The sequence below is a fragment of the Zootoca vivipara genome, chromosome 10, assembly GCF_963506605.1.
Source record: "Zootoca vivipara chromosome 10, rZooViv1.1, whole genome shotgun sequence".
Classification (NCBI taxonomy): domain Eukaryota; kingdom Metazoa; phylum Chordata; class Lepidosauria; order Squamata; family Lacertidae; genus Zootoca; species Zootoca vivipara.
In genome coordinates, this window is record NC_083285.1 from 8,447,108 (window position 1) to 8,474,932 (window position 27,825).

Here is a 27,825-nt window from a genome sequence, read left to right on the forward strand (position 1 = left end):
CAAGAACCAGTCAGAAAGGCAGTCTTCCGCCTGCCACTACCCCTCCTGGGCTCCTGAGTCAGCCTGTCTTCCTGATGAGAAGCTAAAAATAGCAGCATATCTTTCTAAGCCTCCTGAAACAGTGTTTGGAACGAAGCACCTGTTTTCGGAAGGATATTTACAACAGCAAAACAAGGTACTTCCCAAGCGGGGGAGCTGTCATATACTTAAAATATATATGTGCTGCATCCTTTGCTAGAAACCTCTCATTTTGGTTCCTCTTTCCTGCAGACCTTTGGGGAACCAGCAGAACAGTAAGGGTGAACTTCAGAGCAGAGCCACAACAAAATCTTGTGCTCCATCCTCTGTGCTACATGCATCCACTGCCCCAGTCTTCAACCTGGGTCTTCCCTCTCCCTCTCCCTCCTGCTTTCTTCATCTCCAGGACCTAGCACAATGTTTTTTCTCTTCAGCCATTTTGAAGTGGATTGTGCTGTGAGTGCGTGGCTTGACTGACCAACCCCTCACTTCTGTTTTCCACTCCCCACTATTCTCCATGACAGTGCATACATGCACAGATTCCCCCCCTTTTTTCCCCAGTTTTGAGAGGCTGTCTCATTTTATCTTCCATTATGTTATGTAATATGCCTGTTGTCTTTGTCCATGGAGTTTGCTTGGCAGGGATACTGGAGTGGCTTGCCAGTTCCTTCTCCAGGTGGATCACGTTTAGTCAAAACTCTCCACTATGACCTGTCCATCTTGGGTGGCCCTGCATGGCATAGCTCATAGCTTCTCTGAGTTATTCAAGCCCCTTCGCCACGACAAGGCATTGATCCATGCTTTTGAATTATGGTGCTGGAGGAGACTCTTGAGAGTCCCATGGACTGCAAGAAGATCAAACCTATCCATTCTGAAGGAAATCAGCCCTGAGTGCTCGCTGGAAGGACAGATCATGAAGCTGAGGCTCCAATACTTTGGCCACCTCATGAGAAGAGAAGACTCCCTGGAAAAGACCCTGATGTTGGGAAAGATTGAGGGCACTAGGAGAAGGGGACGACAGAGGACGAGATGGTTGGACGGTGTTCTTGAAGGTACGAACATGAGTTTGACCAAACTGCGGGAGGCAGTGGAAGACAGGAGTGCCTGGCGTGCTATGGTCCATGGGGTCACGAAGAGTCGGACACGACTAAACGACTAAACAACAACATGTTGTGTAATTCTGCAAATCTGCAAGTGGCGCCATTTTGCCTACAAAACCATTAGCACACATTCCCCCCCGCCAGGTTCATTGTTAGAGGGAGTGACAGAACAAGGATGAATACACTATCTGCTTTTGGGCAGAAGATTGGAGTCGATCCTCTCTTGGGTTATTCCTTGTGGATCACATTGAGATGTTTGAGATGGCAGTTTGGAATGAGATGATATGAGAGAAAGAGAGAGGGAGAGGTGGTGAGGTTAGATTGAATGGGGCACCGTTTTATGAGCTTCCACACTCTGTTTTAAATGCGATGGAATCATAATCTTGCCATTTTCATTCAAATCGTGCCAGAGACTTGAATGCACATTGTATAGTATAGTATAGGAATAAGTGAATTGCCATGACAACTTTAATAATAAATGTCAGCGTGTAGTGGTGGGCCCTTCAGATATAACTGGTGAAAGGAAACAATTGCATGATTCCTGAAAGTATTTATAGGAGTGTTCTGTGGGCTAAAGCAACAATCGAAGAGTTACACCCCACATTACCCCATTTCTGTTGTTGCTTTTTCATAACATTGCCCAATGGCAAGAGGTTTGGACTGGAAGCTGGGCATCTTCAGCCGTGGATTCCTTGTGAGGTGCTGAGCACATCACCCACATCTTGGCTCAATTTGCAGCCAAATTATAATGGATTGTTTCATAGAACTCTTGTGAGGATGAACTTAATAAATACTGTGAAGAGTCTTTTCACAGTATATATGTAGTCAGTGCTTTTTTTCCTTAAAAAAATATTTAGGGATACTCTCATTTTCCTAGGTACCCCTGACCATTAGGTCCAGTCATGACCAACTCTGGGGTTGCGGTGCTCATCTCGTGTTATTGGCCAAGGGCGCTGGCGTACAGCTTCCAGGTCATGTGGCCAGCATGATAAAGCCACTTCTGGCGAACCGTAGCAGCATACGGAAAGGCCATTTACCTTCCCGCTGTAGTGCTACCTATTTATCTACTTGCACTTTGACGTGCTTTCGAACTGCTAGGTTAGCAGGAGCTGGGACCGAGCAACAGGAGCTCACCCCGTCACAGGGATTCGAACCGCCGACCTTCTGATCAGCAAGCCCTAGGCTCTGTGGATTAACCCACAGCACCACCTGCGTCCTTCCTCATTTTCCTACTCATATTGAAATACTGCCCCTCAATGAGGCCAAACTTAGATAAACAAAATGTTTAGGGGTATGTGTACCCCTGCGTCCCCCAGGAAAAAAGTACTGTATGTAGTTAATAGTAACTTGTTGACTAGGCCTACCCAATAGTTCTTAACAGAGCTTTAGCCATTTTTCATGTTCTCATGTTTGTGCTTTTTTGCTTTTAAAATTGAAAGATGGTTGATACAAACTCCTGAGGATATATTGTAGTCGCTTCAGCAATAAGAACAAACCAACAGCTAACGTTTCCAATGACATGCTTCAGCTGTCGGTGAGAGGTGACTCAGGAGCGAAAATGGAAAACTACTTGTGCTAGTGCAGTGATGGGGTGATGCTTTCCCCTAAAACATTACAAAAAGGTGACCCTTCCTCTCTGTTACCTCAGTAAAATCTCTGGTTCATGCCCTGGTTGTCTCTTAGGTAGACTACAGCAATCTTCTAATCTCTGGTCTTCCATTCTCTTCTTTGGTTCTCTCATGTCTATCCAGCATTCATGTGCCAAACCCCATCCACCTTTTTCATCACTCTGGCCATGGGACACTCTTCCTCATATTGGCTTTGCCCCTCTCCCTGCATCTCTCCACACTTATATCTCAATACTTTTCTGTAGTCTACACTCTTCCAACTCCACCATCTCAAGGTCTCCAGCTTCTTCAAAAGACTCTGCCTTTTCTTGTTCCATGCTTGTAAATTTGAACTGCCTCCCCAAACACGTGTGGAGCTGACTCCATTAGTACCTTCTGTTATAAGAATTTTGAGGTCATATATATATATATATAATTTGTTGTTGTTTAGTCGTTTAGTCGTGTCCGACTCTTCGTGACCCCATGGACCATAGCACGCCAGGCATATATAATAATTGTTCATAAAACATGTACATGAATGTACAGTACAGGCACATGTCTGAAGCAGCACAGGAAGACAGGCCTGACTGACACCATTTTGACTCTCTCTCTCTGACCAGGTGTTCCTCTGCAAGGAAGAAGGGGGGTGGGGGGAACCTTCTCATTGTCTCAGGAATTAAAGTGATAATCCCTGGCATCCTGATACCTGAGTGCCAGACAAAAGGGTGTGATTAACTTGGCTGGGAAACAGGGAAATGTAAATATATCTCTCTTTTGTTGATTAGGTTTTGGGGGCAGGGGGCAGGGTCCAGGATGCTCAGATTACTGCCACCAGACCTCCCCTTTCATGATGTACCTATGATGAATCTAGGGAGGGCGGTCTTGGGCTACACCCCTTCTTTTTTTTATAATAATTTTTATTATTATTTTTATAGAAACAAAACAAACAACGCACACAATACATGCTCTGTCCCTCCAATTTCCCTCCCCCCACAAGTCCACTTCTGCCACCAGTAGAACCCGTGGGCATTGAGAATCAGAGGGGTCCATTGTAAGGCTGGGTTTGACCTCCCCCTCCCCTTCCCCCTCGTCCCCTCCCTGCCACTGAAAGGACAGGGATGGAGGGGCTCTGGGGATTGGTTTCCCCTCAGATGCTCCTTTAACACAAGCCTTCAACAAAACATAAGCACAATACCTATATAAAAAAAGAAAAACAACACCAAAAAAGAAAACAAATAAAAATTTGAAAAATTCCAATTCTTATTTTCTTCACATTATAATTGTGACTTCCTCAAATCTCTTCTTCCTGGTTTTCCTAACTTCTCTAATTAATTGTGGCGGATTTTCTACTTCAATTCCAAATCTTATCCTTATAATATTAACTTATTCCTCCTCCTTCTTCATGCTGCCTCCCCACAAGTCCCCTCCTGCCACAAGAGGAACCTGCTAGGCGCAGCACTTCAAAGGTTCCATTTTTGTGTCTGAGCTTCCCTCCCCCCCCTCTCCCCCCCCAGGGCACCCTCTGCCACCAGGTGCTTCTGAGCAAAGAGAGGGGGGAAGGCGGCCCTCCATCCAGACACTTATCTGAACACAAACATATCACTACAAATCCAAAAATTGTTTCCCAAGCCATTCTTCTACTCCCCTCCAGAAAACTAAATTTTTATATCTATTCACTCTCCCTTCTCCTCCCAGTGTCTTTCCCCCCCCTTGGATCAGCAGTCCTTTAACAGGCCAAGATTTCAGAAACCGTTAATCAATCACCAAAATACTTTTTGACTAAAAATTTTTACCCCACACCCGTTCTTTCCCACTTCCAAATCCAGGCCTCTGTCCCCCCTCCCTCTGCCTTTCCTTTTCCTCAGTTACCCATGCCCAATTTTTAGTCCCTCCAGGAGCCTTCTTTTCTTGAATCAATTCATTTTGTTGTTCTTGACAGCTGTCATTTTCCTTTTCAAGTCCTTGTTGTTCTTCCTCCAAGTCACATTTTTTATAATCCGCCTCAGTTTTTGCAAAATCCACTTCTTGTTCTTTGCTCTCAAATAGGGTTTCCACATTGTCCTCTAAGTCCTGATCTTGAGCCAAAGTCTCTGAACATGTTGGACTGGAGTGTTGCAGTGTCCTGTGAATGTCCTTCAGAATCTCTAAATAGTTCAAAACTGTCTCTTGGAAGCTTGGTGAATACATTGTTTTCATTCCTTCTAACCACAGACTGGCAGGAGATTAGGAGGCAGAGCACACTGGAAATTTCCATTCACTCACGCTTTCCTCCATCTTGGCTATTCCTTCCATTGTCTTTAACTTTTCCACAATAAATCATCTATTAAGTCCAAATGCTACTCTTTTAATAAGATCTTACAGCCAGTTAAACTCTCAACGGATTTTTATAAATTTTTCTTGTCTTTTGGCAGTTTTGACAGCTTTGACAGCTGTCAAAATTTTTCCCCTTAACGCACTTACTGTTCCTCAGGAGGTGCCGGTGCCGGGGTTTGAGAAGGGGTAAAAAGATTGTTTCTTTCGGATACAAAAAAACAAAGTATCCCTTTCGGCTTTCGGCTTTCGGCTTTGGAATATTTAATACGCCTCTTGATTGACCATTAGGAAGAGATTGACTCCCGTTTTTGAATCTCTCCCTGTTTTCCGAATTATTTATTTTTAAAGTCCACAAGTCCAATGAAGATTTCACTTACTTTGATCAAATCTTTTATTTCTTGGAAGAATCCGCCGCTTGCCGGGTGAGGACTCGGAGCTTCGCTTCTAGGAGGTAAGTTGGACCCCAAAATGGCTCCCGCGGCTCCACTCCGCTGGCTCTTGATCGCTCTACGGAGCTCTTGGGCAGCGGAGGAACCGCGAACGGAGCAGCTGCTGGGCGCTTCAGTCACCGGGACGCCCTTCCCGGTGCTCTTGTGGGGAGTCTGCTCGCTCTGCGGACTCCCCCCCCCCCTGCGAGGCCAGGGACTTCGGAGCGCGAAGTCCCTGAGTCCTTCTTGACGGCGCGACGGACCGGAAGTCCGGGCTACACCCCTTCTGTGACATATGGGTGATGCTTCTGGGGGGTGGGCTGAAACCAATTTCAAATTTCTATTTAAGGACAGAACACCTTTGTTTGGGGTTCCTTCCTTGTTCTCCTGCGTGAGGGGAAGGACCCTGTTGCAACAGCGAAAATAAAGGCTTTGCTTCTCAAACTTCTCTGGTTGGCCTCTGTTATATTCTCCAACCGATGGAGAACCCAATAAGGGAATAAGGGCAGATTTTTGCCTATATCACTTTCAAAATCTCCTCAAAGACCAGCTTCTGTGAAGCCTAAAGGTATAATTCCCTACTTCCCATGTCCTATTGTAACTCAGCCTATAACAAAGCACGTACCCACCCCACCCCACCCGGTTCATCAATCCCCCCTTCTCTTCCTTACCCCTTCCCTGGTTTTCCTGTATCAGATTGTAGGTTGTAAATCCCTCAGGGCAGGAACCTGCTCTCCTATACTCTGTAAAGCTTCATACACACTAATGATGCTACACAAAGAAGCAAATAATTTTTGCCAATTGTGTGGGTATACAGAAGCTTCTATCGGCTTGTACGCAGGTGGCTTCCACTGTGAGATGCGCACTTTATAGCTACTAGGTACAGTACATCAAAGACTGGAAGCAATTGGCTTCTTCCCCCACAATCCGGCAGAATTACTTTGTCACTCGCTGTTTGTTCAGTAAGCATGTTACGATAGCTAATGATCGCTAATGTTCACATAATCCAGGTACAACTGGGTCACAAAGATAAATAAGGAATTGTCTTCTTTCAAAGGCAAAGTTCATTGTTCTTTCTTGATGGGAGGCTGTAAGTCATATGGAGCTAGCCAGTGGAACCCGTGCAAATAAGGCATTTGTCTCAAATTCAGCAAACTCTGTTCTATCAAACTGTATGAACACCGTCTCTGAAAGGATCTAATACAAAAGCAATAAATAGCCGTGGTAATTGAGTCATTTTGGGTGTGGAGAACATTCCACTTAATTCATTCATTGGTTAATTTGATCTTCCACTTCATTTTATCAAAGCCCCTAATAGCAAGTAATTTCTGTTAAGAGAAATGCCAATCCCACGAGGTCCTTTTCCAGACAATTTGGTTTAATTTATTGCAGCAAGTCCACAAGTTGACGAAGGCAGAGAGAAGGCCATACATAAATACACCGTTCAAGTCAAAAGGTTCGTCATAGCCCTGGTAACAACCAACGTAATGGAGCAGGCTAATTTGAATGTGCCTGTGAGTAACACAGGGGATTTAGCCGAAATAAATATAAAAGGGCCATGAGAGGAAAGAAGGCAAAAATAGAAAATCAAAGGGAAAAGAACCTTCTCTGTGCTTTGATCAGGTCTGATGTGTCCTAATTTTTTCTTCTAGCTACTGTCAGTTCAGGGAGATGGTAGGCACCTCAAATCTTAATGGCCAGCTAGGAAAAGAGCCTTCCTTCTCTCTCTCTCTCTCTCTCTCTCTCTCTCTCTCTCTCTCTCTCTCTCTCTCTCTCTCTCTCTCTCTCTCAAATTTTCACAAGTGGGTCAGAGTGATAACCCTGGTTTATATCCCCATTGCAGGGCAAACAAATGGGCTTTAAGAAACAGAATTGATTATTATTGTTGTTGCTTATTAAATTTACATACCACCCTTCATCCAAGGATCACAAAACACAAAATATGTACCATAATAACAAACATAAACAATACCTCCACACACAGGTCAAATGGCCATAGATTAATTAATTAGCCAGTCAACTGTGGTGTGAGGGGGGCATCCTGTGTGACCACAGGGGGGGGGAGTTACCTTACTTGGGAGCTGCCTTCCCCAACTTTGGGTTTTGCTAGTACATATATTTATACCATACATTTGAAGCACTATGATGTCACTTTAAACAGTCTCCCCAATAATCCTGGGGGCTGCAGTTTGTAAAAGGTGCTGAGCTTTGTTAGGAGACCTCTATCTCTCTCCCCCCCCCCCCCGAGCTACAATTCTCAGAGTCACCTGTGAAGGGGGTTGGTTTTCAAATCACTCTGGTGACTGTAGTTCTGTGGGGAACGGGGCTCTCCCCCATCAACAAACTTCACTTCCCAGAATTATTTTGGGGAAGCCATGGCTGTTTTTAAAGCGGTATCATAGTGCTTTAAGTGTGTAGTGTGGACATGGGCCAAAACGACCAGCAGTAAGTAAGTAAGTAAGTAAGTAAGTAAAACCTTTATTGACATCAAACAAACTCGCATACAAAATAATAACAGATTAAAACTGTCACTGTGGCAAACGCTGTGTTAAGAGAGAGAAGGGAATAATTCGCTATCCGCTTTCACGACAATGGGGCTTCTAATAATTCAGACGACTGCAGAGTATAACGACGAGAGAATAGTAAATTGAGATATTGAGCCACCATCTTGGTGAGGACCGGGTCCTTCCCCAGCAAAAGGAATTGTAAGATTTCCCGCTCTGGTCTCCTTCTGGGAATGCAGAGCCGGTCCAGGAATTGTTGACGAAGGTCGACGTAAAGGTTACAATGAAAAACCATATGTAGAAGGCTTTCCACCTGAGGGTCATGACACGGACAGATCCTCTCATCCTTCGCCCTGCCTGAGAATCTTCCCCACAGGAGGTTCGATGGATTTGCATTGAACCTGGCCAACAAAAATGCCCTTCTTTCTTGTGGGTTCAGTAGGAAGTCAAGATAGTTAGGTTTTGTTTCATGAGCCCACGGGAGGTGGAAAAGAAGGGGGGAACATGTTGTGCCTGCTGCCGCTATAAGATCCTGTCTCTCAATGTAACACTGGCATTAATCTCAATGTCCCAGTCATAACGACTAGCAAGGCAGGAAGGAGTGGTCCAGTTGTCTGGGCGATGGAGATGTCCTGTATGCAGGCATCTGACTGGCCTCTGTGAAAACAGGATGTTGAACTTGATGGGCCTTTGGCCTGGATCAGGGGGCTTCTCTTATGTTCTTATATTCAACCCCCCCCCCCAATTCAGAATCAGGGCCGTGTGACAGCTTAGTGTGCTCCCAGTGACGTCACTGCATTACCACAACTTTGCCTGCCACCAATTGCCTCACCCATATTCTCAGATGGATTTGAACTTTAGCTTGTTCCTTATTGCTGAAAATTCTAAAATAAAACACCCAAGCAGTAGGAAACATATGCCAGAAAAAATAAATGCGCCATAACAATGGGGATTCAGTATGTCTGTGTGCATAAGTGCTTATTCTTAGTGACATTCTAAATGTCACCATGTGCTGTGCAGGAGTGTGTGTGTGTGTGTGTGTGTGTGTGTGTGTGTGTGTGTGTGTGACCCACAGGCATCAGAAGAAGTAGCAGGCAGATCAAGGAGTGATTTTGTTTCAAAGACCACATATTGTATTCATATTTCTTTTAGCAATGATTTTTTTTAACTTACCTGTTTAATTTTTAGGTATAACCTTTCAAGTATGTTACTGTCTGTGACAGATGCCATAGTTTGTATTGGGCTTAATGAAATTTAATATCTAGCACAGGGGTTCCCAACAAAATTTTCTCGAGGACCCCTCATCGAGCCGCTATTGTGACAAGGACCCCCATTAATTCCTAATCCTAAAATTAAAAAGTGAGAGCCAAATTAAGAGTCTTTTTATAAGCGTCCAGGGAGGAGGGAGGGGAATGGAGAAGACAGGGTACCTGCGCAGTAGCGCACAAATGAAGCCGACGCGCACAAAGCATCTTGGGGAAGTGAGCGTTAGTAGAATGCGCACGCTGCCTCTTTGCAAAACAGTAGTGTTTGTAAAGCGCCACCTAACGGCATACAGCAGAACTACTGCCTCTATCTAATTCTAGCTTTGCGCTAGACTCTGCTCATGCAGGAAGCGGCCAAAACAAAAAATCTGTTATCATACGAAATATATTTAATATATTTTTTATTCTAATAGCATCTTGCGGACCCCTCTGGCATAGCTCGCGGACCCCTGGGGGTCCCCGGACCACCTGTTGGGAACCACTGGTCTAGCAAAAGCAACCGCATCACATTTATGCTTGCTCTTCTTTTTGACATAGGTGGGACACATCCCTTGCAGATCTGGTCTTTTCCCAGCAATACCTGCGCATATCAACCAATGTCCCATCCAGTTCTGTGTACGGCTTTGGTGAACACCAGCACCCATCCTTTAAGCACAATATGAACCATATAACCTACGGGATGTATTCTAGAGACCAGTCTCCCAAAGTAAGTCGTTCAATATTACATCTTGCCTTGTGCCTTCTATACGTTTATTAATAGTAGCTATTAGTTAGGCTTCCCCTCACACATTAATCCAAGGTATTGACTATCAAGCAGCACATTCTGCTTCTCTGTGCAGTTTTGGCTCATTTCACATAACCCTTGGCCATCTCGGGTGAATTGTAGGCAGATGTTGATCGTTGTTTTTTTAAACATGAATTACGTCCTTTTTCAATTAAGTCAATTCATATCCTCCAGCGGATCCTGATGGTTCTGGTTTAATTTGGACACTGTCCTGAGGAATTTAGGAAAACCTAAAAAGGGGAAGAGGTCAGAGAAGTTGCATAGGGTGATACTGATTTTTAAGGCAAATGTTGATGGTTCCGGTTTGGGCAAATCGTCTGAGGAACTTAAAGGAAACCAAATATTTTATTTTATTATTTAAAAGAAGACTAGTAAAATTTTAACTTAAGACTGTAGAACTTCTTAGGAAGGTGCTATGCCAGTTCAGCAGCCTAGACGGTGTTGCGATAACAATACCTGAGTAAAGCAATAAAACTAAAACTAGATGTAATCATTAATTTTTTTTTATTTCAGATGAATGCAAATCTGTATGGAGTTCATCCTTTTTACATGTGCATAGAGAACGACGCAAACGCTCACGGTGTACTTTTCCTCAATTCCAACGCACAAGGTAATCAAAGGTTAACAATTAAACAGAACTGTTTAGACTGCAGTTCTTTTTTTAAAAATAATAATAATATATTTGGCAAATATTTTCTCTTATTGATGTAATTTAGGGATGAGGCATACCTGAAGTCCCATGTCATATTACTACCTGGAACCAAATCCTATTGAACTCCGTGCGATTGGATTTACTGGTGTGTGCCTAAACTGCAAGCTTAAAGCCTCTTTGCACACTGGAGAAGTGTTCCACATGCATGCATGGATTCCTGGGTTTTCCCATTCACTTCACAGGAGGAGGGGAAACACATGACAACATTTTTGTATGTGAGGAGCTCCAGCCATTCAGGACTGCTCAAGACATTGCTGTCTGAGGAAACCGACAAATGGCACACACACCATTCTGAGTGCAGGACAGGCAGCTGGATCTCATGTCAAAACGGACATGAGATTTTCTCAATGACACTGAAGCGCCGCACACCCCCTAACTTAGGGGGTGTAGGGCATGTGACAACCCAACACTTCCCTAATGCTTCTCACCACCCAGCCTCTATTGCTTGAGGTAACCACTTCATTCTACCTAACAGACACGGGTGGTGCTGTGGTCTAAACCACTGAGCCTCTTGGGCTTGCCGATCAGACGGTCGGCGGTTTGAATCCCTGCGATGGGGTGAGATCCTGTTGCTCTGCCCCAGCTCCCGCCAACCTAGCAGTTCGAAAGCATGCCAGTGCAAGTAGATAAATAGGTACATAAGCGGCATTTCCGTGCGCGCTGGTTTCTGTCACAGTGTCCCGTTTTGCCAGAAGCAGTTTAGTCATGCTGGTCACATGACCCGTAAAGCCGTCTGTGGACAAACGCTGGCTCTCTCGGCCTGAAAGCGAGATGAGTGCCACAACCCCATAGTCGCCTTTGACTGGACTTAACCATCCAGGGGTCCTTTACCTTTACCTAATAGAAGGCCAGCTTTCACACGCACTGAAATGAAAAATGTATGGCCATAGATCACATGCCAAAAAAAGCCACTACTTGTACCTCTACTTACGAATGTTTCTACTTACGAATGGAGCTCCGTCCGCCATCTTGGATGCGGTATAGATAGGATTTTTTCTACTTACGAATATTTAGATAGGGTTGCTTCAACTTACGAATTTTTTCTCCCAATGCATTCCTATGGGATTAGACTTACAATTTTTTTTGACTTACGAATGTGCGTTCGGAACGGATTAAATTCATAAATTAAATACAGTACCACTGTATTGTAATATATGCTTCCGATACCTCAAAGAGCATTAAATTAATAGAGAGGTGTTTCTAAACCTGCATCAGAGAATACTGGGAGGAAAGTACATTTCCCACCATAATTCAAAGTGCTGGTTTTTGACCTCTAAGGCTTAGCATAGCTTTGGACCACAACACCTCCTGCAATGTCTCTCCCCATGTGAACTTCCCTGGGTCCTAATGTCATTGTAGAGGCTCTTCTCCAGGTGCTTCCTCCAACAGATGTATGGAGGGTGATTGAAGGAGAGATGGCCATTTCAGTAGTGGCCCCCTGGCCTTTGGAATGCTTTCTCCAGGGTCTCCAGGTCTGGTCTTGACTTCGGTCATCTTTTTGCCACCAAGCCAAGACTTTTCTTTACACCCTAGGCATTCGATTGCTGAGGTTTTCATATCTGGTTTGTTTTTAGTCAGTGAGTACCTTTTAGTTGGTCCAACTTTTTATAGTATTTATTTTTCTTGTATTTATGGAAGTTGCCTTGAGACCCCTGTGATATAAGGCAGCAAATAAAGGGACAATAACGGTCAAAAGTGCGACTTTAATTCTAGACTGACTGATCTAGAACTGAGGCTGAAATCCTATGCAAATGTTCTTGAGAGTAAGGTCCATTGACCTCAGTGAATTTACTTCTGAGTAAGGAAGGAGAGGGATTATAGGAATATAATTCTTTTAACATCTTCTAGAACTCAGTGATGACGCTAGTTTGTGTCTGCTAAATAAAGATAACCTCTTCAGTGAAAAGTGCTTTAATTTTTCTAAAATGGTATCTCAGGATTCCCAAAGTCTCGTTCTCATGTTCCTAGAACCTGTAATAAGCTGTTGTTAAATGAAGCAAAGTGGGTCTGTTCCACTAAAAATTATGATTAACTGTTAAAAATAGATGCATGTGCTAAAAAACCCCCACAAAAAACCTGAAGTTGATACAAATTTCCTCGGGGGTTCATACAGTTGAAACAAACCAATTTAGATTTGTCCTGTTGACGGGGAATAGCTTTGCCTGTTGCCATGGTCACCTTACTGTATTAATCTCGCTCTGTAATTTTCAAAAAGGAGAATCTTCCCTAAAGCAATGAAATAAAAATCCTTAGCCAAGCAGAGGCGACAAAAGAAGTATATTTTGCAGTCAGATCTATATTTAAGCATTGTTAAAATGTCTAGAGTTGCCAAGTTGTTATTTTCTAAATAAAAAAGGAACCCTGACTTATTATTATTATTTTTTGTTACTGTGCTTCCGAATCGTACGTCAGATCCTACCGCTGCATAATCAGTTGCTTTTTTCTGTTTTCACATGCACTGGGCTATGTGCCTGCCAAAGATGGGTTTGAAGAAGCGTCTGTTTCTGTTTAGTTAAATAATGCTAAATATTTTGAGCTTGCTTGGTGGGAAGTGTGGGTGGGGTTGCGTTAAGCCCCTGGATGACCTACATAGCAATACTGTAATAATAATGCACAGAAAAGTCAAGGTCATTGCATAGGGATCCTTAGCTTTGAGGTAATTTATACTGAATACAACATATCTGTTAACATCTTGTAGATGTCACGTTGCATCCAGAGCCATCTTTGACCTTCCGCACCATTGGAGGGGTTCTCGATTTCTACGTCTTCCTTGGCCCAACTCCAGAAAATGTAATCCAGCAATACACAGAGGTTAGTTGAAAAAATGTGTTCAGACATGCAGTGCTAAGAAAAGCATTTACTTGTTGATTTAGTTGTGGGTTTGCAGCATGAGGTATTGCATTACAATGATGACAGTGAAACTCAGTGCGTCACCCCTTTGCAAAACAACAACAAAAACACACCCTCTTGATTTAAAGATCAATTGTACTGATCTTTAAATCGACAACTATACTTACTTATTTGCAATGGGATGGTTTTATTACCCTCCTTGACTCTTTATTGCATTTGTTGAGTTCCACTGAAAAAAATTTGTATCTTCAGAAGCCAGTGGGGCAACTTTAATACTGTTCCTATCTATGAATTTTAATATAGAGGTAGAGGGAATTGAAGGGACCCAGGTGGCGCTGTGGGCTAAACCACTGAGCCTAGGGCTTGCTGATCAGAAGGTCGGCGGTTCGAATCCCTGTGACGGGGTGAGCTCCCGTTGCTTGGTCCCAGCTCCTGCCAACCTAGCAGTTCGAAAGCACATCAAAATGCAAGTAGATAAATAGGAACCGCTATAGCGGGAAGGTAAACGGCGTTTCCATGTGCTGCTCTGGTTTGCCAGAAGCGGCTTTGTCATGCTGGCCACATGACCTGGAAGGTATACGCCGGCTCCCTCGGCCAATAATACGAGATGAGCACGCAACCCCAGAGTCGGTCACGACTGGACCTAATGGTCAGTGGTCCCTTTACCTTTACCTTTAAAGGGAATTGAAGTTGCTGTAAAACATTTTAAATATGTTACCAATCTGCTAAAATTTAATGTTTATCAGTCTAGTATCTGGATGGCTTTCAAGGACTAAGAACTGAAATAAATAATAGGATATTGGAATGATCACCAAGGGTTTGTAACCCATGTTCCATCTATATTTGTTTTTTTGGTTCCTCCTATTGCTCCCTCCCTCCTCTTCATTGCATTTTTCCGGCACATAGCAACAATATTTTCTCAAAGCACAAAAGGCCATTTCCAGTATATTATCCTCAGTAACTTGGCGCTCTGATTACAGCCTCTTTAACGCCACCTGTGTTACTGTTATGCACACTGCAATCCCTTCCTTTGTTTCACTCAGTCTGACTTCAGAGGGCTCCTTCCTAAGAGAGGTGTTGCTTGCAAAATGATTGGCGGAAACGCTCGTAGCATTTGCCTGTAATTCTCGGGTGGACATTTCAGAAAAATTACCATTGTTGCCTAGGCTTGTTTCTTAAGGGAGGTTCCTTTGGACATTCCACACTGCTGCTGTTTTGGGGATGGTTTCAGTCACAACAAACCTGCTCACCACAAATATCAGACTCCGCGATAAGGAAATGCCCCTGAAAGTGTAGGATAACACTTGTCCTGGTGCAACACTCTCTAACTACCCTGCAAGCATTGGTAGATAGGTATGGTAGAATTCATAGAATCTCAGAATTGTAGAGTTGGTAGATGGGAAGAACTCTTTATCTTTCCTTCCCTAGGATTTCTTCTCCTTCTTAGCTAAAAATGTTCGCAGCTAATAATCCTGCCGCAAAAGAGTCCTGTGAGATACTATATAGAAGAATAACTGCATTGTGGCATAAACATTTCTTGGCCAGAGCCTGCTTTTGCTTGTGTTTCTTATCCTAAGTGGGCAGATACCTTATATATTGGGGTAATAGATGGAATAGTGGGGCAGCGGGAAGCGTTATTACCTCAGAGAAGCAGCAATGCAAGAGAAGTGCTTCTGCCATTGCAGTGTTCCCACCATAGGAGGTGGGGCCCACAGCCAACTGGTAATGAGTTGGCAAAGCAAGACGCATCGTACACATAAACTACGAGGGAAGGGCAATTGCTCTCTCCAGAGGGACTAGCCTCTCCCAATGTCTACTCAGCCCAAGTCTGGTCATGTCGAAGCCGCACGTGAATTCTAACTCAGCAGTTTCATGCTGACATCTCCCTTTGAAATTTCCCTAGCTGAAATCTGTTGCTGAAGGCCGAACTGGACGCGTGTTTATTAAACGCACACCGTCCCATTTGACTGTACAAAGCAGGGGCTTTTATATTAGAAAAAGTGCACAGGGGAAGGGGAGTGAAGCCCTCAGCTGCTTTACCTCAGAGAGAACAAAGAGTGCTCTGAGGTAAAGCAGCTGAGGGCTTCACTCCCTTCCCCTGTGCACTTTTTCTAATATAAAAGCCCCTGCTTTATTCCAGGCTGTTCTCTCTCAGCCTAGCTCTAATATTGGAAGTAAACTAGCAGGGATTATATGGTTCAAGCAGGGGTGTGTAACAGCGGTGAGGGGGTCTTTTTTTATTCTCTCTCCCATGCAATCCTTTTGGAATAAGCTGAATGAACAAGCATGTTCTATATATATATATACCCATGCACTTCTGATTTCTCCCTGCCCAGAGAGACTGGAATGTTGTTCACTAGTTCCTGGATGCTACCGTTTTTCATTCCTAATTTGTGCCCGTCTGTTGTTCTTTTGTATAGAGACTTGTCTGATTTGGCCAGGCTAGGTGGCAAAGGGGATTGGTGGTGCATGGTGACATATATCATATTAGATAGAACAGGGGTCGCCAACCTTTTAGGGCCAGAGGGCACATTTGAAATTTTCAGAAAGTGCCACAGGTGCCAGTCACAAAATGACTGCCCTGAGGTTGTGGCATAACACAAAATGGCTACCGTTAAGGCATGTCACAACACAAAATGGCTGCCGCATCCAAACAGAGAAAGGATCACAAAATGGAATGGTCATCACACATGTATGTATCAACTGCCCCATCAATTGGGGGGGGGGGTACCCACATCAGTTAATGCCAGTGTTACAGAGATCAACTCTTTGCACATCTCCTCTGTTCGAAACAGATGGGAAGATGGGTGTCCATTCCTGGCATCCATTGAAATGTGGGCATATTTAAAGGGATCAGTGTAGGAGACGCTGAGGCAGTGCCCACAGGAGCCGAGCAGCAAAAGCAATCGGTGTCTCATGCATTGTAGATTTTGAGGGGATCTTTTATTTATTTTTATTTAACAAAATTCAACAAACACAACGCTTGATGGGGGAAGACTTTTTGTGGGAGCCATGGGTGCCTCTTTGCCAACTGCCGCATTAGAAAATGTGCCAAGTATAAGCTCTTGCTGGCAGGACCGATGTTGTTTAATCAGGGGATAGTGTTGTTTGTGTAGATATGGTGACAGAATTGGCATCAGGATTATAGCATTGGCTGCTTGCTTAGTCTGCATCTCTGTTAAGTAGTCCACTGTTCATGCCGACTATTTGTTTTTAGAATGGGAGCTGCCTGTAAAGATGGGCAAGCCTTTACTTCAGAGCGAAGGGTCATCTTCTATGAAAAGCCGAAGACCCCGGATGATGTGCTAAAGAGGCTTTAGCTGGGCACTGCCCTGATACTTTCGTTGCAGGATCTGTCCTGTAACAGGTACCTGTCTGGCATTCTTGGTAGGCATCTTCTCTTGCCCAGGAAGAGGGGACACTGCAGTTCTAAGTATGCAACTACGGTGTATGTTTGCAAAGGAATGCCTTTAAAAGCTGACGGCAGAAATTAAGCAAACTGAACTGTTTCACGGTTTCACTCTGGGAGTAAGTGCATTTGTTAAAAATTCTGTCTGTTGAGAAGAAGTAAAGGTGACAACCCCGTCCATTTGAAGTCAAAGAGAATAATTCATAAGCCTCCATTATTTCATAAGTAGAAAAGCTCAATTTTCCTTTTTATTGTTGTTTAGTCGTTTAGTCGTGTCCGACTCTTCGTGACCCCATGGACCATAGCACGCCAGGCACTCCTGTTTTGCACTGCCCCCCGCAGTTTGGTCAAACTCATGTTCGTAGCTTCGAGAACACTGTCCAACCATCTCGTCCTCTGTCGTCCCCTTCTCCTAGTGCCCTCAATCTTTCCCAACATCAGGGTGTTTTCCAAGGATTCTTCTCTTCTCATGAGGTGGCCAAAGTATTGGACCCTCAGCTTCACGATCTGTCCTTCCAGTGAGCACTCCTTTTTAACACCCTTTCAAAACTTACATTAGCCATGCTCTTTCCCAACTTGTAGAAGATGGCATTTATTAATTGTTTAGCTTTTTGTGTTGTTGGCAACACCAGATCTCGTCTCCTCACGCTGTCCGTCAAACATTCTTCTCAGAGTAAATACAGGAATTCTCTTCTAAAGACACAAGAGTAAATAATGTTATAGCATAGGGCTTGGCTATACATAACTGGTTGCTATAATAGAGAGAGGTGTTGTTGTTGTTGTTTAGTCGTTTAGTCGTGTCCGACTCTTCGTCACCCCATGGACCAGAGCACGCCAGGCACTCCTGTCTTCCACTGCCTCCCGCAGTTTGGTCAAACTCATGTTCGTAGCTTTGAGAACACTGTCCAGCCATCTTGTCCTCTGTCGTCCCCTTCTCCTTGTGCCCTCAATCTTTCCCAACATCAGGGTCTTTTCCAGAGAGAGGTAGCGTTAAATAAATGATATAAGATCAGTAGGGCCAAAGAAACTTACTTTCCTTAAAATTAGGTATTTCAAAGATCGGCAGGTAAATTTCACACACATTCCCAAACGTACACAGTGTACATTTGTGGCATGACAAAACGGATGCTTTGATGGGTGGTTGTCGATGACTTATATCATTAGTATCATTCTTAATCTTTGAACTAATTATAGCTGCCTATCAGTAAATATAGGGACCCAGGTGGTGCTGTGGGTTAAACCACAGAGTCTAGGGCTTGCTGATCAGAAGGTCGGTGGTTCGAATCCCTGCAACGGGGTGAGCTCCCATTGCTTGGTCCCAGCTCCTGCCCACCTAGCAGTTCGAAAGCACATCAAAGTGCAAGTAGATAAATAGGGACTCCGGTGGGAAGGTAAACGGTGTTTCCGTGCGCTGCTCTGGTTCACCAGAAGCAGCTTTTTCATGCTGGCCACATGACCCGGAAACTGTCTGCGGACAAACGCCGGCTCCCTCGGCCTATAGAGCAAGATGAGCGCCGCATCCCCAGAGTCGGACACGACTGGACCTGATGGTCAGGGGCCCCTTTACCTTTACCTATCAGTAAATATGCCCTGGGTAGCTTACGAAAAAGCACAAAAATAAAAATAGGACATTGAGGCTGCAATCCTATTCACACTTACCTGGGAGTAAGTCCAACTTGAACACAGTGGTGATTACTTCCAAGTAAGAGTTGTGATGTGAGATGTTGATTAATATATTTTATTCAATTACTTTCACTGTCAGTGCCATTGATGGTAACTTTATTTTCTCTTCGTGTTGTACCAGTTATATTGTAATAATAGGAAAACTCCTTGGGAAATTGCCTGTATAAATATAGTAGTCATTCAGAATTTCTCAGGTGAAATCCTAATCAATTAGCAAACCTCTTGGAAGCCTGCCCCTGTTCCCTGATGTCTGAAATTAAAATTTCCCCAACTCAGCAAAGTGGAAGCAACTGAAAAGCTCAGTTTTGATCTCTGTTGGTACCCAGTGGTGGCTTAAATGCTAGCCTTGTGTTTGTGGAAATATAGGGTGGAGCTGTAAAAAAAATAACCTAAGCACCACCTCATATTTCCAGAATAAACTTGTGACAGGCCAGCAGTAATGGATATTGCCCCTGAGTTCTTTGCTATGGTGGAAATCGCAGTAGGAACTCTGAGGAAGTGCTCTGAGGTAATTTCACTGTGGATTTTTTTTTTCTGAAGCCATCTTCCTGGAAACCTTTAAACGCCAGGTGCTATTATTAGAACATTACTCAATTGGTTAATATGTTGACTGCAAATTTTAAAAGCAAGTGATGTGCCAAGGGAGACAATTTAGTTTGTTCAGTCCTGGTATGACCTTTAACCTGCAAATTGGTAGCATTCAATCCCTTCTTATTATTATTATTATTATCCTGCTTCTCTCACAGCTTCTAATTGGGGAGCTGGGGAGAGATGATAATAATTCCTGTATAGGAGAAAAATAAATGCCATTCTGACAGGAATAAGTCTTCACAAACCAACGTGTGTTTTTTTAATTAGCTTCTAGAGTCCTGGGAACAGTAGTTGTTATGGGTGCTGGGAATTATAGCTCTGTGGGAGGATTTTTTCGGGGGGAGCCATGTGCTTTAAATGGATGGTGTAATGTATGTAGTTATGTGCAGAGTACCCAAGGCCAGCCAAGCTACTCTGGCACATAAAGCCAAAATCCCACAAGTTCTACTCCTTCTCCCTAGCTGTAAAATTACAATAACTTAAGTAATTAACCATTTTTTTTGCCCTTTCAAGACTCCTATGATCAGCTACCTGAGGCACTCACCTCACTATGCACTATGGTGGGGCCGGCCCTACCACTTTTCACCATACGTGGCATTGCTTTTTTGCAAAGTGGCCCCACAAAATAAACCTTCCAGCACATAGAAAGCAATCCTACCCAGCTTACAGGCTTCCTCCCTGATTTGTCAACTTCTTTTCAGTGCACTTTTAGGTTTACATAACCTTCACATGAAGAAACAAGTGGCGAACGATAGAAATGATCGCAATGTCCTTAGAGTTAAGATAAGCCAAGAGGGAACATGTTCCAGCGTTTATTTATTAGCAATAATTTTTCAAAACAAAAGCTAATGTATTGTATTGTATTGTTGTGCTCTTTTAGATAGCCTTTTAAAGCCAACATATCCTCTGAATTACACCAATTATTTCTAAACAGATACATTACATTCCCATAAAAATTCAGCTGTGAAGCTTTTTCAGAATTATCCCTTTATGAATGGTCAAATGCAGGAGACAGTTTGCAGGTAGAATTCACACACAAAAATTCCTCTTTGACATTCCCTCATCTCTTTGTTTCAGGCTAGTAGGCTATAGATTTAGTCCTTCCACTGTTTCAGTTATTATTCTTCACCCTCTATTGTACTTTTTTTGCAAATTATTCTATAGTCTTCGTTCTGCCCAGTTTTGCAAAGCGTACCGAAAGCTCTACACTGAGGCTACCTTTCAAGGAAATAAAGCTCTATTTTGGTAACATCAAACGTAAATTCTAGGTCTACTAAATTCTGCTCTGCTTCAGCGGAACCATCTGGAATAAGTGCCAGATGTTGGTTGCTTTATTGGGAAGCTTCAGGGGGATCCATTTGAGAGACCATCTAAGGCGTAATTAGACCAAGGAACATTTGTTTCCCCAGCTGTCCTACTTTTAAATTCTTCTCTTGGACTATTCTGTTAATTCAAAATCAAGTTCACCTTAGATGCTCCAGCCTAATGAACTTGGGAAAGGAATTGTTTTAAAAGTTAAGCTCACCTTGCAAGCAGTTTTCTTGTAATTGTTCAACCCTATATGCTGTTTCCTCAGGGGGGCTCTGGCAGAATATAGCCTTGCCTTAGGTTACATCCGATGTTTACAAGCTCAAGGATGCAGTTACATAACTGAATCTATAACAGGATTATGCATTGGTCACACTGCCTAGAGAAGGACTACTATAGCCCAAACCAGGATGCTCCTAAAGGCATGCTAATGCGGATGAAAAAAGGACACACCCTTGAGCTCTAACATCAATATCAACTCAGCACCTAGTTGGTGAAAAGGTACTGCAGAGGTCTGTCTTGTATATATATATAAAACTGTATCATGTAGAATGGCGGACCTTCCAAGTGTACCTATTTTCCAGAGACAGTCCCAGATTTACAGAAGCCGTCCCAGTTTCTGATTTGAACCCAGAATGTCCCGGTTTTCATCATGACCACCACCACCACCATTATGGAATAGGATCAGGGCTGTCTTAAGCATATGTGGCACCGGGGTGCAAAGATCCGACCGGTGCTCCCCCGGTTGCCCAGTCCCAGGTGCGCAGGAAGGCAGAGGCGGCTGGCCGGCTTAGTGTCTCGCTGGCTCAGTCGCCCCTGAACTCGCTGTGCAGAGCCACCCGCAGCAGAAGAGCCTACTGTGGCGCTCTGACCGACGGGCGGGCTCTTCCCCGGACTCAACTCTCGGGGCCCGGACTCTCGGCCTGGCGCCCCTGAGAGCTCGCTGCCTGGGTGCTCCTCACCCCTAGTGCTTATGGGTAAGATGGCCCTGAATAGGACATTCCTATTTTCATTGGAGAAATGTTGGAGAGTATGGAATGGTAGCTTTAAATCCTGTCCTTCCCTGATATCTCTTTTAAAGATGCCATTCAGAATCCATAAAGTTCCATGTTAGATTTGTTAGTAGTCCTTCTACCATGCAATGTGGCAAAACTGCTTTTAAAATGGAGGAGAGTTGTTTTTTTTATTACTGTATAAAAAAAGCCAACCACCCAGTTTGTGGTATGACATGGAGATCACATGTTCGAAGAAAAATGATTCTACTGGGTTAGAGAAGTGTGTGTGTGTGTTTAAGCAGCTTTTTAAACCCCAGCTCTCATATGAAGCCAGTTTGTGTACCTCATCTACTTTGTAAAATAAAAAAATTCCTTCAGTAGCACCTTAAAGACCAACTAAGTTTATATTTTGGTATGAGCTTTTGTGTGCATGCACACTTCTTCAGATCAGAAGTGTGCATGCACACGAAAGCTCATACCAAAATATAAACTTAGTTGGTCTTTAAGGTGCTACTGAAGGAATCTTTTTATTTTGCTTCGACTCAGACCAACACGGCTACCTACCTGTAACTCATCTACTTTGTGTACTTCATCGTCTTGGTTCCTTTCCATTTAATTAAGTAAAGTTAAGCCTGATATATGTCTGACCATTTCCTGATACCAGTATAGGAAGCTGTCCCAGATGTCCCACGTGCTGTATCTGGCGTTGAGCTCAATATTTCAAAGCTTTGAACCTAGTATATAGGTTGAGGGAGAGAACCTATCCAGGGACGTGGGTGGTGCTGTGGTCTGAACCACTGAGCCTAGGTCTTGCCGATCAAAAGGTCGGCGGTTCGAATCCCCGCGACGGGGGTGAGCTCCCATTGCTTGGTCCCATCTCCTGCCCACCTAGCAGTTCGAAAGCACGTCATAGTGAAAGTAGATAAATAGGTACCATTCCGGCGGGAAGGTAAATGATGTTTCCGTGCCCTGCTCTGGTTTCAGTGTTCTGTTTCGCCAGAAGCGGCTTAGCCATGCTGACCACATGGCCCGGAAAAACTGTGGTCAAACGTCAGCTCCCTCGCCCAGTAAAGCAAGATGAGCGCCGCAACCCCAGAGTCATTCGCGACTGGACTTAACTGTCAGAGTTCCTTTACCTTTAGACAACCTACCCACCCAATAGGCGAATAATGTTTCTTCCACATTGGAAATTTCCAGTCTTATTATGCAGGGTTGGCAAGCACCTTTGTGGGTTCTGTGGAACATATAGTTGCCCTGTGGTGGCATCAGCAATAGAATCGTGTTGTCCATGGTTTCCAAACCAACCTGACACTCTGAATTTAGGTCATGTCTGCACGCACTTAAATTGTGTGGCTCCCCCCAGAAAATCCTAGGAACTGTAGTGCGTTAAGGGTGTTGGGAATTGCAACTCTGTGAAACGTAAGCTACAGTTTTTCAGGACTCTTTGGCGGAAGCTATGTGCTTTAAATATATGGTCTGGATGTGACTTAAGATATGTAATGTCATTCAGGGGTGGTACTTAGTGTTTGGGAACACATACCCCCAAATATTTAGCAGCAGGGTACATTGAGGCCCTTCAGTCATCGAGAGGAAGCATTAATGCTGTGAGAAAGACTTTCAGTGCTGGAGTCTTTCTCTGAACTCCCGCTGAACTCTTTCTCCTGCAGAAGTATTACTGAGAAGCTTAGTTTGATCATGCCCTGAGACTATGCATGCATTTTGCCATTGCTCTTGCCAGGAACCTGAGAAAGCCAGGGAAACTCAGAGGTTCCTGCCAAATAGCCTCCCAATACCAGCTGCTGCAACGGGGCGGGTAGGGGGAGGCGTCCCAGCTCTAACATATATGTTTAACAAATTGCATAGGTGCAAGCCTAATAAGTCCCTGTAACGTCTCCCAAGTCTAAAGCAAGCGGACACCCCGCCCTTTGCATTAATTAATTCTGGAGTCTGGACAGTAATGGAAGCGGCTTCTAGCAAGCCTCTTCTCCTGGGAATTCCAGCAAGCCTCTTCCCCCACCCCACAGTCACCTGGCTGTGAGTTCCGCCACTATGTGGTGGGAATCTTGTACTGATAGGTCTGTAACAACCCAGTACTTGATTATTATTATTATTACGTTAAAAGGGTTCACTAAGGGCCAAGTAGCACACCATGGTAGAAGCATAAGTTGCAGCTATCCCGTTGTTCTTCCTTTAATGAATTATAGGTGAGGGGGGTATTTATTGGGACCACAGCATACACAAAGGAGGTTGATCCCTTCCTCCTCCAAACATGATTGGGACAAAAGACACACCCTCTTCTTGTACGGCTGTGATGCTTAGAAAGTAAGTTCCCATTAGTGCCAAGAAGTAAAGCGATTTTTTGTCTTCCAGCTTTCTAGTCAATGAGTGCAAAAGCACTGAAATAAATAAAAAGAACTAGGCAGATTTTAAATGACATAATTACATTTTTTGTTCATATTCCCTACAATAAACTCACAACATTTTTAATCACAACATTTTTGGCTAAGGGACGGTGTCGGATTTACGTATAAGCTAAACAAGCTACAGCTTAGGCCCCCCAAAAAATTAAAGGGAAAAAAACTGGATGTACATTTCCAAAATATAAGATAAAAAACAAATAAAATAAAACCTACATACAGCAACAGTGTTTTGTGTTGTGTAGGCTCCTATGATGTAAGTAATGGGCCCCGCCTGCTAGCCTGTTCCCTAAACTGGTTTTCTCATTTCTATATACAGTGGTACTTTAGTTCTCAAACTTAATCAGTTCCGGAAGTGTGTTTGTTGTTGACAAAGGACAGCTGGACATATAAAGGGCCCCATTACCTTCAGTAGCTTAGGGCCTCATTAAACCTAAATCCGGCCCTGCTAAGGGACAGTAGAGCTTTGAGTCATAACTAACTGTGTACATAGATGGGAGGTTACCTGTTAGCTTTCAGTATCGGCAGCCAGGTGAAAAGTGCATTCAACGCTGAAAACCTCTATAACTGGTTCCTCCCTGCTCCACCCAAAAAACCACATAGCTTTCCAAAGCTCTTCTTACTAATTCTTTCCATAACGAGCCAACTTCTCATTTCTTATCTTGAATTATTCTGATTAGTAGCTGAACACCTGTACATTGCTAGGGTTTTGATAAAGCTGCAAGAGTTCAGTTTTATGGTATCCAGTTGCACTTGCAACGTAAGATTAAAAGATTATATACTATATATAAGATAGCAATCTTAAAAGTGCTTTGGCATTTGGAGAAACTTGCGGTTGTCCGCAGCTCATCCCTGTGGGTGGCAAAGCCATCTTGTGTGATGGTTTCAAGGAGCGCACACTTGTTATTTTGCTATTCAAAATGCTTAGTTATACCAAATCAAGTGCCTGAACTATGAGTAGTCGATTGCAATCAGCTGAGCTTTTTTTTGTGTGTGTGTGTCTGACCTGAGGAGTTGAATGCAAATAATTAAAACTCAGAGAGCTCTGAATAAACACCAACCTTTCGATGAGGTAGCTTAGCAGACTGTGGCATTAAAAATAGTATCATTCTGGGCTGGAAAGTTCAAAATGTTGTATTGATTTAATTAAAGGCTTGCTAATTGGCAATGGCTATGAAGAAACTGGGGACTGGACTGAGCCAGTATGTGGAAGAAAAATCAGGGTATTTTTTTCCAACATTTAATTAGCGGGACAGTATTGCTATACAAATGCATGGAACAGCCACCTGTCAATGGGAACAGCTAAATATGGTCTCTTCAATGTGCCATTTAGACTTGAACTTTAGAAGGGGGTAATGAAGGGGGCGACTTTTCAGGGGGCATGCAGCCCCCTGATCCCAGAGGCGACTCCCTGGTAGTTCGGAGCTGGCACCGCCTTCCCAGGTAGGATGCCAGGGGTCTCCGTCTACCCAAGCCTAGTGTCCAATCCTGCCTGTGGAGGTGTTGCTAGGGGGTGGCCAGGTAAGGGGAGGGACTGTCTGGCTCACACAATAGAATTTGAATCTTACCTCCAAGCATCAGTTGGTTCCAGAGCTTCTCCCACCCTCCACACCCTCATTCAAGTTCTTTTGCAGGTTAACATTTTCTCTACAGCAGGCACGTCCAACAGGTAGATCGTGATCTACCGGTAGATCACTGGACATCTGTGGTAGATCACTGGGGCCCCCCAAGAAGCTCAACAAGTTTGGCTCCCCCCCCAAAAAAAAGCTCAACATTTTTGCCCTGGACCCCAAAAACACGTGGCTTTCCCCTCCCTAAAAAAAGTTCAACAATTTCAACCTGAACCCCCCAAAATGGGCCTTCCTCCTTCCTAAAAAAAGCAAAAAAGCTCATCAACTTTGACCTGAACCCCAAAAAGGGGATAGATTACTGCTAGTTTTTAACTCTGTGAGTAGATCTCTATCTCTTGGAAGTTGGCCACCCCTGCTCTACAGGTTCTCGGGTGCTGCTACATCAAGGCCGCTGTTGAAGGGTCGGAAATGAATTTTCCTGCATTGGCAGGTTTCGCCTTTCCCGTAGCAATACCGTACGTCACAACTTTGGCAGTGTCAGGCCTTGGGCAGAATTCTTTGGCGATTTTCCTAGAGGGAGGGGCGTGAGGCGGAGACCTCACCCCCTTTGCGGCAACAAGATTGGGGTATTGGGGGAAGCCTTGATCTTGCCAAAAGGCGTCATCACTTCCCCCTTCCAGCGGCGGCGAACAGGGGGCGGGCTCTCTCTGCTTGAACATATGTTCTCCAGAGCCAGCCCCAACCCCCATACATGTGGATAACCCCGACGCCTCCCAGAACCCTGGCTGGGGACTGGGAAGGATAACGCCCAATGCCTGAGCCAAGGTCTCCCTACATCTGAATCTTAATAAAGTTGTGGCCAATTTGAATCCCATAGCATGTTGTTATGCGTCTTTATTCCGCTCAGCGGGTCACCGGGGGATTTGGGGGACTCCACCTGTCCACGCAAATTGAAACAACTAGGGTATGGACTATAGCAGGAGCAAGAAGGTAGTTTTAGTATATTCCAGGCACAGCTGAGGCTTGTATTGGAAAGAAAGAGGCAGACACCAGTCACTGGGTGAAATTAGGACACAATTTTGTTTCTTTACAGGCCTGAAAAGGGGGCTGCAGCATCTGCTTCCCCACCGCAAAACACCCACTGCTGAAGTGATCAGTGATGTTTATACCCCAAGATGAAAATCCATGTGTTTCCCATCATCTGATAAAAGCCTGAACAAATATGCATTGGGTGAAGAAAATAGGAAGGGAATGCTTTCCCTCCCACTTTGTCCTATTCAGCCTCTGATTCAAGGCTACGGAAGTAGCAAGGACTGCAAAATCAGGCTTCTGTAGGCTGGCTATATTTGAGGTGGAAAATCCATCAGAAGGTGACCTTAACTCCTGTATACAGTTCTATAACAATATTTTAATCTGGTGAATTACTAATTACTAGAATGGCAAAATGTTGAGAGGCAAAATCAGCTCATGGTGGCTATTCCACAATGCTGGCTTTGAGACATTTTGGCACCTCTGTTGAAAACGATACTTCATCCGATTTCCACCCACCCTACTCGGTAATCATAGATTAAGAGGAGGGAAAGTGCTCTCCTTCAGGGTGGAATCTTCTGCTCAACAAAGCTGCTTCTTGATAATGCTGGTTGTGTTCCTGCTCTTCAAAAGAGCTATTGTGTGAATATTCCTTGTGGTACTTGCATCTTTGTGACATCTTACTTGTTTAAAAGGCCTCTAATCAGCTTCCCTAGCTATCTTGCCTGCTCAAAGTGCAGAGAAAAACTAACACACTACTAAAATAGATTTGAAAAGTATTTTTTACAGAAACAAGGTTTGCAATCCTGTGCACACTACCTAGCATCAAGTCCCCTTGAACTCACCACTTCTGAGTAGAAATATATGCTCACTCTCCACAGATCGTGACACTAGACTCTTGCTTTGTTGCCTGATGAAGTGATAATTTCCCCACAGTTCCAAGGTCTGTACTACAAAGAATAGAATTACAGTGGAACCTTGGTTTTTGAGTGTCTCGGAAGCTGAATGTTTCAGAAGCCAAACACCGAAAACCCGGAAGTAATTGCTTCCATTTTCGAACGCGCCTCGGAAGTCAAACGGCTCCCGCTGCATGTTTTTCTTTTTTTCTCGATGGATTTTGCTGACCGCCGATTGCTACTTAGTTTTTGAATGCCTTGGAAGTCAAACGGTCTTCCGGAACAGATTATGTTCGAAAACCGAGGTTCCACTGTAGCACTTTGCTGAGTGTAACACACCTGTTA

General features: G+C 44.0%; 1 protein-coding gene across 1 annotated transcript in view; it reads left to right on the top strand.

Annotated features, from left to right (window-relative positions):
* LOC118090601 (maltase-glucoamylase-like) overlaps positions 1-27,825 on the top strand; it is an 86,102-nt gene that overhangs the window by 21,143 nt on the left and 37,134 nt on the right. Inside the window, exons 5-7 of the mRNA XM_060279398.1 lie at positions 9,773-9,941; positions 10,533-10,629; positions 13,430-13,542. Coding sequence (XP_060135381.1) covers positions 9,894-9,941; positions 10,533-10,629; positions 13,430-13,542 — 258 coding nt within the window. The 5' untranslated portion in view covers positions 9,773-9,893. The remainder of the gene's footprint in view (positions 1-9,772; positions 9,942-10,532; positions 10,630-13,429; positions 13,543-27,825) is intronic.